At 46.2% G+C, this 15,000-nt stretch overlaps 2 protein-coding genes across 2 annotated transcripts in view; both read left to right on the top strand.

The window, feature by feature from the left end:
• The window catches only part of f7 (coagulation factor VII), a 17,477-nt gene extending 9,663 nt beyond the window's left edge, over window positions 1-7,814 (top strand). The window contains exons 7-10 of the mRNA XM_028572548.1: window positions 1,508-1,628; window positions 2,463-2,846; window positions 6,960-7,256; window positions 7,405-7,814. Coding sequence (XP_028428349.1) covers window positions 1,508-1,628; window positions 2,463-2,846; window positions 6,960-7,256; window positions 7,405-7,814 — 1,212 coding nt within the window. The remainder of the gene's footprint in view (window positions 1-1,507; window positions 1,629-2,462; window positions 2,847-6,959; window positions 7,257-7,404) is intronic.
• A 2,813-nt stretch (window positions 7,815-10,627) lies between these two features.
• The window catches only part of LOC114551520 (coagulation factor VII), a 16,573-nt gene continuing 12,200 nt past the window's right edge, over window positions 10,628-15,000 (top strand). Inside the window, 3 exon segments of the mRNA XM_075447415.1 lie at window positions 10,628-10,768; window positions 13,104-13,264; window positions 14,647-14,671. Coding sequence (XP_075303530.1) covers window positions 10,696-10,768; window positions 13,104-13,264; window positions 14,647-14,671 — 259 coding nt within the window. The 5' untranslated portion in view covers window positions 10,628-10,695.

Genomic DNA, 15,000 nt, shown 5'->3' with positions numbered 1-15,000 from the left:
ACAGTGAGGGAGTAGGGAGGGGGAGACAGTGTCTTCCATGGGTCAAACATATCCATGTAATGATAATTAATCCTCTTAAGTTTGTTCTGTAATTCAAAAACGGCAAAATATTATGCTCACCAGAGAGATAAAAGTCTGGCGAACGCATTGATGTTGTTTTTATGTTTGTGATGTCAAACATATGGGACACAGAGCAGGTAACAAACAGGGAACCATCTGCATCCTTCACTTACTTATTTTCAATTTCTATCGGCAGTTGGTATCAAGAGAGCCAAAAGTGTACGTCTGTTGGATTCCATCGTTACATGTCTGCGACCGGCACAACATTTCCTACATTTTGACCAACTATGATGTATAAAGAGTGAAAACTGTAGGAGGGAGAGCAATTTGTTTGGAAACCTTTCAGAGAATCATAATGCAGCTTTACCCTCTAGCTCTCAGCATTCTCTCCCCATACAAACACAATGGAAAATCTCAACCGGTCTGAAGAAGTACTGCAGCTTCATTTTTTTTTACGGTTTCTATCGGCAGTTGGTTTCAAAATAACAAAAAGTTTAGGTCCGGTGGATTTCATAGTCACATGTCTGCGACCGGCACAACATTTCCTACATTTTGACCAACTATGATGTATGTAGAGTGAAAACTGTAGGAGGGAGAGCAATTTGTTTGGAAACGATTTCAGCAAATCGTACTGCAACTCCACTGTTTCTATCGGCAGTTGGAGTGTCTAGAGCAAAATGTTTACGTCCGGTGGATTCCATAGTCACATGTCTGCGACCGGCACAAGATTTCCTACATTTTGACTAAGTATGATGTGTAGAGAGTGAAAACTGTAGGAGGTAGACCAATTTGTTTGGAAAACTTTCCGAGAATCGTCCTTCAGCTCCCCACTCTGACTCCCACTCTAACTCTCAACATTCCGGCCCCATACACACACATGGGAAAATCTGAAACGGTCTGAAAAGAGGACGATACGAAAACTTTGATTTCGTAGAAACCGTGCTTGATATCCGAATGCCCATTCAGCCCAATAAAGGCCAAAGTCTTGTCTTCGGTTTACACTTTTAATTTTTTTTCTACATTAAAGTATGGCGATACAGCGGGGTCCCAAAGGGGCTTGTTTTGAGCGATGTTAAGCGATTTGCCGACAATTTCCCATTAAAGTCTATGGGAAATTTTATACTGCTTTTTGCCGATTTCGTGAAAACCGTGCGGCAAATCTCTTAGAAAAGTCATAGCACACCATTCCCGAGCATTACACACGTTTCGATGTATATTGTGTGCGTGCGTTGGCAACGCTGTGAGCCTTAGTGGGACAAAAATGTGGCGGCAGATGAAGAATAAGTATGAGAAACAATAGCCATTGTGCCAATTGTGGGCACACTGAACTAGTGAACTATGTGAAACATGTTGTGTATAGAACGGAAAATGCGAAATAGTCCATTGTTACCGTTTGTTTTGTGTGTGTGCATGTGTGCGTTGGTGTGTATGTGTTGTGTGTGTGTAGGTTCTGCTGGTGTATAAAGACAAAGGGTTCTGTGGAGGAGTGATCTATACACCAACATGGATCATCACAGCATCTCACTGTCTGGAGGACACAGAGGCTCGCTTCCTCAAGGTGGTCGCAGGTACCAATCTCTCCATTATAATCACATTATTACTCTAAGTGTCTGACAACATTATGGGATGGATCCCTACAGAGATAGAGCTTTTAGTTATTTTAGTTTATGTAAATAATCAGGACTTTTATCATCGTAAAACACACTTCATTCAAAGTGGACAGAAACTAAACAAAACTACCAAAAGCCGTCTTGGTTCATCTTTCCACTGTTCCAACAATCACCACTCTGGTTTGGTTGAAATAATCCCTTAATTCACCCATTTACATGTGGAGATATGCTGGCTCTATACATGCTAAAAGTCCGTTTTTTTTACATGGAGTCTGGTGGAGATATGTTGGCTCTATACACGCTAAAAGTCCTGATTATTTACATGGAGTCTGGTGGAGATATGTTGGCTCTATACACGCTAAAAGTACTGATGATTTACATGGAGTCTGGTGGAGATATGCTGGCTCTATACATGCTAAAAGTCCTGATTATTTACATGGAGTCTGGTGGCTCTATACACGCTAAAAGTCCTGATTATTTACATGGAGTCTGGTGGAGATATGCTGGCTCTATACACTATAAAAGTCCTGATTATTTACATGGAGTCTGGTGGAGATATGCTGGCTCTATACACGCTAAAAGTCCTGATTATTTACATGGAGTCTGGTGGAAATATGTTGGCTCTATACACGCTAAAAGTACTGATTATTTACATGGAGTCTGTTGGCTCTATACACGCTAAAAGTCCTGATTATTTACATGGAGTCTGGTGGAGATATGCTGGCTCTATACACACTAAAAGTCCTGATTATTTACATGGAGTCTGGTGTGTTTGGTGATGGTTGATTTCAGGCGAGCACAACACGCAGCTTGCCGAGGGCTCTGAGCAGTGGATCCAGGTCTCCCAGATCATCGTGCACGAGAACTACGTGAAGCGCACGGCCGACAACGACATCGGCCTGCTGCGCCTGGCGGCGCCGATCGTCTACACGCCGTACGCCGTGCCGGCCTGCTTGCCGACGCGGCCGCTGGCCGAGCGCGTGCTGTGGGCGGTCGCCAAGCACACGGTGAGCGGCTGGGGCCGCCGCAGCGAGAACGGGCCCACGTCCACCGTGCTGCGGCGCCTGGCGGTGCCGCGGATACGCACGCAGGTCTGCGTGGAGGAGAGCGGCGTGGAAATCACCGACAACATGTTCTGTGCCGGATACATAGAGGGCCTGCAGGACTCGTGCAAAGGTGACCAGTTCATTCATAAACATACAGGCTAAAAGTTTGGACACACTTTCTCATTCAATGCGTTTCCTTTTTATTTCCATGACTATTTACATTGCTTCTCCGTGAACCATCACCTTATCGTGGTGGAGAGGTTTGTGTGTCTCTGTGAACCTCAGGGCTGTGTTGTCTGGAGCTTTGTGCTCCTGGTAGAGTCTCCCAAGGCAAAGTGGTCTCAGGTGAGGGGCCAGACAAAGAATGGTTCAAAAACCCTATGGAAAAACAAGGTAGAGATGGAGTGACCCTGCCCGGAGGAAGCCCGGGGCCCCCGTCTGGAGCCAGGCCCAGACGGGGGGCTCGTCGGCGAGCGCCTGGTGGCCTGGTTTGCCACGGAGCCCGGCCGGGCACAGCCCGAACAAGCTACGTGGCTCCCATCTCTCCAGCCCATGGGCCCAACACCTGTAGGAGGAACCGCTGGGGTCGGGTGCGCTGCCACACGGGTGGCAGTGAAGGTCAAGGGCCTCGACGGACCAGACCCGGGAGGCAGACGCTGGCTCTGGGGACGTGGAACGTCACCTCTCTGTGGGGGAAGGAGCCGGAACTAGTGCGGGAGGTGGAGCGCTACCGGTTAGATCTGGTGGGGCTTACCTCTACGCACAGTCTCGGTTCTGGAACCGTACTCCTGGATAGGGGTTGGACTCTTTTCTTCTCCGGAGTTGCCCAGGGTGTGAGGCGCCGGGCGGGTGTGGGGATACTCACAAGCCCCCGGCTGAGCGCCGCTGTGTTGGAGTTTACCCCGGTGGACGAGAGGGTCGCCTCCCTACGCCTGCGGGTTGTGGGGGGGAAAACTCTGACTGTTGTTTGTGCATATGCACCAAACAGGAGTTCGGAGTATTCGGCCTTCTTGAGACCTTGAGTGGAGTCCTGCATGGGGCTCCAGTGGGGGACTCCATTGTTCTGCTGGGGGACTTCAACACGCACGTGGGCAATGATGGAGACACCTGGAGGCGTGATTGGGAGAAACGGCCTCCCTGATCTAAACCAGAGTGGTTGTTTGTTGTTGGACTTCTGTGCTAGTCATGGATTGTCTATAACGAACACCATGTTCGAACATAGGGATGCTCATAAGTGTACCTGGTACCAGAGCACCCTAGGCCAAGGTCAATGATCGATTTCATAATCGTTTCATCTGATCTGAGGCCGTATGTTTTGGACACTTTCGGGTGAAGAGAGGGGCAGAGCTGTCAACCGATCACCATCTGGTGGTGAGTTGGGTCAGGGGCTGGGGAAGACTCTGGACAGACCTGGTAAGCCCAAACGTGTAGTGCGGGTAAATTGGGAACGTCTGGAGGAGGCCCCTGTCCAACAGACTTTCAACTCACACCTCCGGGCGGAGCTTTTCGTGCATCCCTGTGGAGGCTGGGGGCATTGAACCCGAGTGGGCAATCTTCAAAGTTTCCATTGCTGAAGCTGCGGCGAGGAGCTGTGGTCTTAGGGTCTTAGGTGCCTCAAGGGGCGGTAACCCACGAACACCGTGGTGGACACCGTGGTCAGGGAAGCCGTCCGACTGAAGAAGGAGTCTTTCCGGGATATGTTATCCCGGAGGACTCGGAGGCAGTTGCAGGGTACCAAAGGGCCCAAAGGGCTGCAGCCTCTGCCGTGAAAGAGGCAAAGCAGCGGGTGTGGGAGAAGTTTGGAGAAGACATGGAGAAGGACTTTCGGTCGGCACCAAAGTGCTTCTGGAAAACTGTTCGCCACCTCAGGAGGGGGGAAGGGGAACCATCCAAGCTGTGTACAGTAACGATGGGACACTGTTGACCTCAACTGAGGAGGTAATAGGGCGGTGGAAGGAGCACTTTGAGGAACTCCTGAATCCGACTAATACGCCCTCTATGTTAGAGGCATAGCTGGAGGATAACGGGGATTGTCGTCGATTTCCCAGGCGGAAGTCACTGATGTAGTCAAACAACTACACAGTGGCAAAGCCCTGGGGATTGATGAGATCCGTCCCAGAAATGCTCAAGGCTCTGGGTGTGGAGGGGCTGTCCTGGTTGACACGACTCTTGAACATTGCGTGGAAGTCTGGGACGGTGCCTAAGGAGTGGCAGACCCGGGGTGGTGGTTCCCCTTTTTAAAAGGGGGACCAGAGGGTGTGTGCCAATTACAGGGTATCACACTTCTCAGCCTCCCTGGTAAAGTCTACTCCAAGGTGCTGGATAGGAGGGTTCGGCCGATAGTCGAACCTCGGGTTGAGGAGGAACAATGCGGATTCCGTCCTGGTCGTGGAACAACGGACCAGTTCTTCACTCTCAAGGATCCTGGAGGGAGCCTGGGAGTATGCCCCACCGGTCTACATGTGTTTTGTGGATTTGGAGAAGGCGTATGACCGGGTCCCCCGGGAGATACTGTGGGAGGTGCTGCGGGAGTATGGGGTGGGGGGGGTCTCTACTCAGGGCCATCCAATCTCTGTAAGACCAAAGCGAGAGCTGTGTCGGGGTTCTCGGCAGTAAGTCGGACTCGTTTCAGGTGAGGGTTGGCCTCCGCCAGGGCTGCGCTTTGTCACCAATCCTGTTTGTAATATTTATGGACAGGATATCGAGGCGTAGTCGAGGTGGGGAGGGGTTGCAGTTTGGTGGGCTGGGGATCTCATCGCTGCTCTTTGCAGATGATGTGGTCCTGATGGCATCATCGGCCTGCGACCTTCAGCACTCACTGGATCGGTTTGCAGCCGAGTGCGAAGCGGTTGGGATGAGGATCAGCACCTCTAAATCGGAGGCCATGGTTCTCAGCAGGAAACCGATGGAATGCCTTCTCCAGGTAGGGAATGAGTCCTTACCCCAAGTGAAGGAGTTCAAGTACCTTGGGGTTTTGTTCGCGAGTGAGGGACAATGGAGCGGGAGATTGGTCGGAGAATCGGGCGCAGCGGGTGCGGTATTACATTCAATCTATCGCACCGCCAGTGACGAAAAGAGAGCTGAGCCAGAAGGCAAAGCTCTCGATCTACCGGTCAGTTTTCGTTCCTACCCTCACCTATGGTCATGAAGGCTGGGTCATGACCGAAAGAACGAGATCCAGGGTACAAGCGGCGAAATGGGTTTCCTCAGGAGGGTGGCTGGCGTCTCCCTTAGAGATAGGGGTGAGAAGCTCAGTCATCCGTGAGGAGCTCGGAGAGAGCCGCTGCTCCTTTGCGTCGAAAGGAGCCAGTTGAGGTGGTTCGGACATCTGGTAAGGATGCCCCTGGGCGCCTCCCTAGGGAGGTGTTCCAGGCCCGTCCAGCTGGGAGGAGGCCTCGGGAAGACCCAGGACTAGGTGGAGGGAGGTCCAGCTGGGAGGAGGCCTCGGGAAGACCCAGGACTAGGTGGAGGGATTATATCTCCAACCTGGCCTGGGAACGCCTCGATCCCCAGTCGGAGCTGGTTAATGTTGCTCGGGAAAGGGAAGTTTGGGGTCCCCTGCTGGAGCTGCTCCCCCCGCGACCCGACACCGGATAAGCAGACGAAGATGGATGGATGGATATTTACATTGTAGATTCTCACTGAAGGCATCAAAACTATGAATGAACACATATGGAATTATGTACTTAACAAAAAGTGTGAAATAACTGAAAACATGTCTTATGTTTTAGATTCTTCAAAGTAGCCACCCTTTGCTTTTTTTATTAATAAGGGAAATAATTCCACTAATGAACCCTGACAAGGCACACCTGTGAAGGTAAAACCATTTCAGGTGACTACCTCATGAAGCTCATTGAGAGAACACCAAGGGTTTGCAGAGTTATCAAAAAAAGCAAAGGGTGGCTACTTTGAAGAATCTAAAATATAAGACATGTTTTCAGTTATTTCACACTTTGTTGTTAAGTACATAATTCCATATGTGTTCATTCATAGTTTTGATGCCTTCAGTGAGAATCTACAATGTAAATAGTCATGAAAATAAAAAGGAAACTCATCGAATGAGAAGGTGTGTCCAAACTTTTGGCCTGTACTGTATATATATATTACTGTGTGTGTGTGTGTGTGTGTGTGTGTGTGTGTGTGTGTGTGTGTGTGTATATATGTGTGTGTGTGTGTATGTGTCTCTGTGTGTGTGTTTGTATATATGTGTGTGTAGTACTAACTAACCTTCCCTGATGTACAGGAGACAGCGGTGGCCCGTTGGTGACCCTCTACGGTAAGACAGTGTTCCTGTTGGGTATCGTGAGCTGGGGGAAAGGCTGCGCCCGGCCGGGCGCCTACGGTATCTACACCCGGGTGTCCAACTACCTGCCGTGGATCCACAACCGCACGGCGCCACCAAAAGGGCTGCCCAATCGCACGCCACTGCCAACCGTGCCAACCAACCACAGAGCTCTGTCAACTGGACTAACCAACCACAGAACACTGTCAACTGGGCCAACCAACCACACAGCGCCCCCAAACAAGACAACCAATCACAGTGCACCCCCAAACGAGACAACCAACCACAGAGCACTGCCAACCAACCACGGAGCGCTGTTAATCGGGCCAACCAACCACAGTGCACCCCCAAACGAGACAACCAACCACAGAGCACCCCCCAAACCAACTGGACTAACCAACCACAGAGCAAGACAACCAACCACAGAGCACCCCCAAACAAGACAACCAACCACAGAGCACCCCCAAACGAGACAACCAACCACAGAGCACCCCCAAACAACACAACCAACCACAGAGCACCCCCAAACGAGACAACCAACCACAGTGCACCCCCAAACACGACAACCAACCACAGTGCACCCCCAAACAAGACAACCAACCACAGAGCACCCCCAAACGAGACAACCAACCACAGAGCTCTACCAACCGGACCAACCAACCACAGAGCTCTACCAACCGAGACAACCAATCACAGAGCACCCCCAAACGAGACAACCAACCACAGAGCACCAACAACCAACCACAGAGCACCCCCAAAACGAGACAACCAACCACTGAGACTTCAACGCCACTGAGACTTCGCTACACAACCTGACCACCTGAAAGTTCATTGTACAACGTTCATGTTTATAGAGAGGCCAAGTCCCGCCCCTTAATTTACTTACTATATTATATCACATTATATACAGAGACACACACACACACACACACACACATATGTATATAGACACACAAACACACACACACACACACACACACACACACGAGACACACACATACATACACACACACACACACATATATAGACACACACACACACACACACACATATATAGACAAACACACACATATATAGATACACACACACACACACACACACACAAATATACATTACACACACACACACACACAGACACACACACATAGACACACACACACATATACATATATAGACACACACACACACATAGACACACATACATATAGACACACACACACACACACACACACACACACACACACACAGGTACAGATATATATATACACACACACACACACACACACACACACAGAGGTACAGATATATACACACACACACACAGAGGTACAGATATATACACTGAAAAAAAAACATGTTGGATAAACTTAATTCAATAGTGGACATCGGTTGCACACAAATGTTTTGCTTTGTCAGCAACTTAAACAATTGAGTTAAATTAACCCAACTTATTCATGTTCAGTTAACCTGTGTATTTTGTGTTGATACAGTGTGATTAAAACATGTTTTGATAAAGTAATTGGAACATTTTAATCCTTCACAATTGTATCACTTTATTTCAACACTATTCAATACATTTTACTGTAATACTATTTGGTCACTTAAATACTACACGTTTCTTTCACATTACATGTTAGTATTATATGTCAATTACAATTTTATTTTATTTTTTAGGCCTTAAAACAGATTGTATTGTTCTCTGAAGATGGTTGCCTGTAACTACTAGTAACCTTACTAGTAGGTAAATAATTTAACTGACATTACTGTCCTACTGTTAAACAAATCAACAGTGAACAAGTAATGTCAGTTTTTCAGTTTTACCAACTCAGTCACAGAATGGAAATTAGAGCTTTTCTTTTGTAAAAGGTTCCAGGCAACCATCTCCGAAGAGAACAACACAAACATTATGTTCAAGGTCTCTATTATCAAGATTAAATTAACTAACAATTGTAATTAAACAATTCTAACTATATTATTGATTTGAAATGCAAAAACGTTAGTTACCATTGCCAGTCCAGCAATCATTTATCTTAATGCATAGGGATTTTGCTATGATTTCTTAGACGTTTTTATCCAAAGTTTGATCCAAATAATACAAGAAACAAAATCAACATAAATTAATATGTAATTGTTATGTAAAGAAGAAGTAACCCTCTGTTTTGTTTTGGGTTTTTTTTTTCTATAACTTTGTATCAGTGATGTTCACTTGTCACTTTGGTACCTCAAAAAGTATGAAATAATTAAATAAAAACAGATCTGTACTGATTTTCAAAATATTCTTGATATTTTTGTTGTTTATAGATATTTGTTTTAAATGCTTTTGAAGATTATGGCCAAGCAAGTCAGTCAAGTTTAAAGCCAAATAAGTAAGCTCTCAAATGCTTTTTATTCCATGTTTTTATCCGCTATAGAGCCTGAGAAATTAAGATTTTAGTAGGCTTTGACAAATTTCGACAAATATTTCTTTTCCAGTGTGTTCAGGGGACAGGCAGCTAGCAGATAGTGAAGAGGTGTTCTCTCAATGAGCTTCATGAGGTAGTCACCTGAAATGGTTTTACCTTCACAGGTGTGCTTTGTCAGGGTTCATTAGTGGAATTATTTCCCTTATTAATAAAAAAAGCAAAGGGTGGCTACTTAGAAGAATCTAAAATATAAGACATGTTTTCAGTTATTTCACACTTTTTTGTTAAGTACATAATTCCATATGTGTTCATTCATAGTTTTGATGCCTTCAGTGAGAATCTACAATGTAAATAGTCATGAAAATAAAAAGGAAACTCATTGAATGAGAAGGTGTGTCCAAACTTTTGGCCTGTGTGTGTCCAAGACACACACACACACACACACACACACACACACACACACACACACACACACACACACACACACACACACAGACACACACACACACACACACACACACACACACACACACACACACACACACACACACACACACAGGTACAAAATGTGGGTCTCCCTCTCTATCTCTCTCCCTCTCTCTCTCTATCTCTCCCTCCCTCCCTCCCTCTTCCTCCCTCCCTCCTCCCTCCCTCCCTCTCTCCCTCCTCCCTCTCTCTCTCTCCTCCCCTCCCTCTCTCCCTCCCTCTCTCTCTCTCCCTCCCTCCTCTCTCTCTCTCTATATCTCTCTCCCTCCCTCCCTCCCTCCCTCTCCCTCCCTCCCTCTCTCTCTCTCTCTATATCTCTCTCCCTCCCTCCCTCTCCCTCCCTCCCTCTCTCTCTCTCTCTCTCCCTCCCTCCCTCTCTCTCTCTCTCTCCCTCCTCTCTCTCTCTCTCTCCCTCCCTCCCTCCCTCTCTCTCTCTCTATATCTCTCTCCCTCCCTCCCTCTATCTCCCTCCCTCCCTCTCTCTCTCTCTATATCTATCTCCCTCCCTCCCTCTCTCCCCTCCCTCCCTCTCTCTCTATCTCCCTCCTCTCTCTCTCTCTCCATCTCTCTCTCCCTCCCTCCCTCTCTCTCTCTCCCCTAAATCTCTCTCCCCCCTAAATCTCCCTCTCTCTCTCTCTCTCTCCCCTCCATCCATCCCTCCCTCCCTCCGTCTCTCTCCCTCCCCCCCTCTCTCTCTCCCCCCTCTCTCTATCTCCCTCCCTCCCTCCCTCTCTCCACATTCAGACTCCATTACTTCTCTCTCGGCACACTGAGGTTTTTCCAGCCAACTTCTCCGTCCGCCCGGCGCCATGTTTCGCCTTCACCGATTGGTCCTCGGCCTCCTGCTGCTACACCTGGTCGCCGTGGTCACCGCCCACGTAGGTATAATTCCCAAAAAACCTAAACTTATCGGCATAGCAACGACAAGAAATGGTGTTAAAGCAAAGTGGAGAAGACCTATGTTCAGTGGGTGTCAGTGTGTGTGTCTGTGTGTGTGTGTGTGTCTGTGTGTGAGTCTGTGTTTCTCTGTGTGTGTCTGTGTGTGTGTGTGTGTTTCTCTGTGTGTGTTTGTGTGTGTCTGTGTTTCTATGTGTGTGTGTGTGTGTTTGTGTGTGTGTGTGTGTATTTATGTTTGTGTGTGTCTGTGTGTGTTTGTGTGTGTTTGTGTGTGTCTGTGTTTCTCTGTGTGTGTCTGTGTGTGTTTGTGTGTGTATGTGTGTGTATGTATTTATGTTTGTGTGTGTCTGTGTGTGTCTGTGTGTGTTTGTGTGTGTCTGTGTGTGTCTGTTTGTGTGTGTGTGTGTGTGTATGTATTTATGTTTGTGTGTGTCTGTGTGTGTTTGTGTGTCTGTGTGTGTTTGTGTGTGTCTGTGTTTCTCTGTGTGTGTCTGTGTGTGTTTGTGTGTGTGTGTGTGTATGTATTTATGTTTGTGTGTGTGTGTGTGTCTGTTTGTTTGTGTGTGTGTGTATGTATTTATGTTTGTGTGTGTCTGTGTGTGTTTGTGTGTGTCTGTGTTTCTCTGTGTTTCTCTGTGTGTGTCTGTGTGTGTTTGTGTGTGTGTGTGTGTATGTTATGTGTTGTGTGTGTGTGTGTGTGTCTGTGTGTGTCTGTGTTTCTCTGTGTGTGTCTGTGTGTTTGTGTGTGTATGTATTTATGTTTGTGTGTGTCTGTGTGTGTGTGTGTGTGTGTTGTGTGTGTGTGTGTATGTATTTATGTTTGTGTGTGTCTGTGTGTCTGTGTGTGTCTGTGTTTCTCTGTGTGTGTCTGTGTGTGTGTGTGTGTATGTATTTATGTTTGTGTGTGTCTGTGTGTGTCTGTGTGTGTTTGTGTGTGTCTGTGTTTCTCTGTGTGTGTCTGTGTGTGTTTGTGTGTGTGTGTGTATGTATTTATGTTTGTGTGTGTCTGTGTGTGTCTGTGTGTGTTTGTGTGTGTCTGTGTTTCTCTGTGTGTGTCTGTTTGTGTGTGTGTATGTATTTATGTTTGTGTGTGTCTGTGTGTGTCTGTGTGTGTTTGTGTGTGTCTGTGTTTCTCTGTGTTTCTCTGTGTGTGTCTGTGTGTCTGTTTGTGTGTGTGTGTGTGTATGTATTTATGTTTGTGTGTGTCTGTGTGTGTTTGTGTGTGTCTGTGTTTCTCTGTGTGTGTCTGTGTGTGTGTGTGTATGTATTTATGTTTGTGTGTGTCTGTGTGTGTTTGTGTGTGTGTGTGTATGTATTTATGTTTGTGTGTGTCTGTGTGTGTGTGTGTGTGTGTGTTTTTGTTTTCTGTGTTTCTGTGTGTGTCTGTGTGTGTTTTGTGTTTCTGTGTTTCTCTGTGTGTGTATGTATTTATGTTTGTGTGTGCTAAAAGTCCTGATTATTTACATGGAGTCTGGTGGAAACACGCTGACTCTATACACTCTAAAAGTCCTGATTATTTAAATATAAAATGCCTCATATGACCGAGTTGATTTGGTCAGCTGTTATCTGGTCAGGGAGCTCCTGTTCTTTCCTCAGCATCACACCGAGCTCCAGACGAGGACACCCAGTGGCTCCCTGTTATCTGGTTTAGAGAACTCACCAGAATATTATTATATGCTAACTGTTTGATAATAACAAGAGCAAAAGTAGGTCAACCTCATGTTTTTCTATGTCTTTGTCACTTTTACTAAGCTTATGTCGGTTATTCCAACATTTTTCGACATTTTTGTCACATTTTTCGATGTTTTTGTCACTTTTCTAGACTTTTTTGTCACTTTTTCCAAAGTTATCCAAAGTTTTTGTCACTTTTTCCAAAGTTTTTCAACATTTTTGTCACTTTATGTCACTTTTTCCAACGTTTTTGTCAATTCTTTCCAAGTTTTTGTCACTTTTCCAAAGTTTTCCTACGTTTTTGCCCCTTTTTCCAAACTTTTTCAACATTTTTGTCAAGTTTTTTGACGTTTTTGCCACTTTATCCAACGTTTGTCACTTTTTCCAAGTTTTTGTCACTTTTTCCAACATTTCCAACATTTATGTCACTTATTTCCCGTTTTTTTACGTTTCTGTCACTTTTTCCAAACTTTTTCAAGTTTTTGTCACTTTTCATACGTTTTTTCAACATTTTTGTCACGTTTTTGCCACATTTTCCAAACTTTTTTCAACATTTTTACCACTTTTTCCAAAGTAGTTGTCAGTGTTTCCAGGGTTAAGGGAGAATCCAGGACAGAAAAGGTGAAGAACTGAACATCTTGTCTTACAGTGTTCTTGGGCGGAGAGGAAGCCAGCCAGGTTCTGACCCGACAGAGACGGGCCAACAGCGTTTTCGAGGAGTTTAAAAAGGGCAACATGGAGAGGGAGTGCATCGAGGAGCGCTGCAGCTGGGAGGAGGCGCGGGAGATCTTCGAGGATGTCGATAAAACTGTACTTACCTCCTGCAACGACAGACACTGAACGCATCATAACAAGTCTTAGAGACACAGAGGCCCATGAGCAGACTTAGAGCTTCTAGCCTCACTAAAGATAGCTTTAGGGGGGTCACCGTTCTCCAAGTCCTCCATCAGGGCTCCACATGAACTTTTTGAGGCACTAATCCGAATTTAAGAACATTTACCTTCACTGGTCCTGATAAAGAGTTCTCATTTTCCAACAACAATATCAACATTAAAATAACTGAAAATGTCACGTCTAGTGTCCTCTGGAGAGAGAGAAAGGGAGCACACACACACACACACACACACACACACACACACAGACACACAGACACACAGACACATACACAGACACATACACAGACACATACACACACACACACACACACACACACACACACACACACACACACACACAGACACATACACACACAGACACATACACACACACACACACACACACACACACACACACACAGACACACACACACACAGACACATACACACACACACACACACACACACACACACACACACACACACACACACACACACACACACATACACACACACATACACACACACACACACACACACACACACACATACACACACACACACACACACACACACACACACACACACACACACACACACACACACACACACACACACACATGTAACACACAGAGACACACACACATATGCACAGACACACATGCACACACACACACACACACACACACACACACACACACACACACAGACACACATGCGTACACAAACACACACACACAAACACAGGCATGCACACACACAGACACACACGCACAGAGACACACACATGAACACACACACACACACACAGAGACAAACAACACACACACACACACACACACACACACACACACACACACACACACACACACACACACACACACACACACACACAGACACAGACAGAAACAGAGCCAATCCTTCTGTATATAGATATGAATGGAGGTGAAGGTCAGGTGTGTGTAGGATCTACTGAAGTGGAGAAAACAACATTAACATATATACCAGTTCATTACTCGCCATTATCTCCTGCTGATTTTTGCTGAATTTAGGAGAATTTGACAGGTGCAAATACACAAAGTGGAGTAAAATGAACACATAAATGTGTATGTTGGATGTTTTTTGCCAATAATCTGAAATAAGACTTTCTATGGAAGTAAAATAGCCCCAAAAACTCAAAAACAGAGAAGAAATGCTGGTTTAGCCCGGGTGTCTCACCTTGGACTGAGCAGCTCGGGAGAAACTAAATCAGCATTTAGACGACATGATATGATTTCAGTGATTTGAACTGAATTGTCTGTTTCTATTTTTCTGCAGAACGACTTCTGGACCAAATATGTCGGTAAGGAGTTAGTTTGGACTTTGTCTGATTCAGAGGTCTTTGAAGGCCCTGATGCACCAATCAGACGGCAGGAAAGGCCCCGAGGTCCAAAAATGGCCCCGTGTCGTCTCCGCTAGTCTGTGTTGGCAGCTAAAAAATGAAAACCGGCAGCTGATTGGACGAACGTCATGTGGGTCTGGCTGCTCCATAATGGCGCCTATATAATCACTTTTTCTAACGTTCTCCGACGTTTTTGTCACTTTTTGTTACATTTTTCAAAGTTTTTCCAAAGTTTTTGTCACTTTTTCCAACGTTTTTGTCACTTTTTCCAAGATTTTGTCACTTTTCCA

The sequence above is a fragment of the Perca flavescens genome, unplaced genomic scaffold, assembly GCF_004354835.1.
Source record: "Perca flavescens isolate YP-PL-M2 unplaced genomic scaffold, PFLA_1.0 EPR50_1.1_unplaced_scaf_13, whole genome shotgun sequence".
Classification (NCBI taxonomy): domain Eukaryota; kingdom Metazoa; phylum Chordata; class Actinopteri; order Perciformes; family Percidae; genus Perca; species Perca flavescens.
This window is presented reverse-complemented; position numbering and strand designations above follow the sequence as displayed.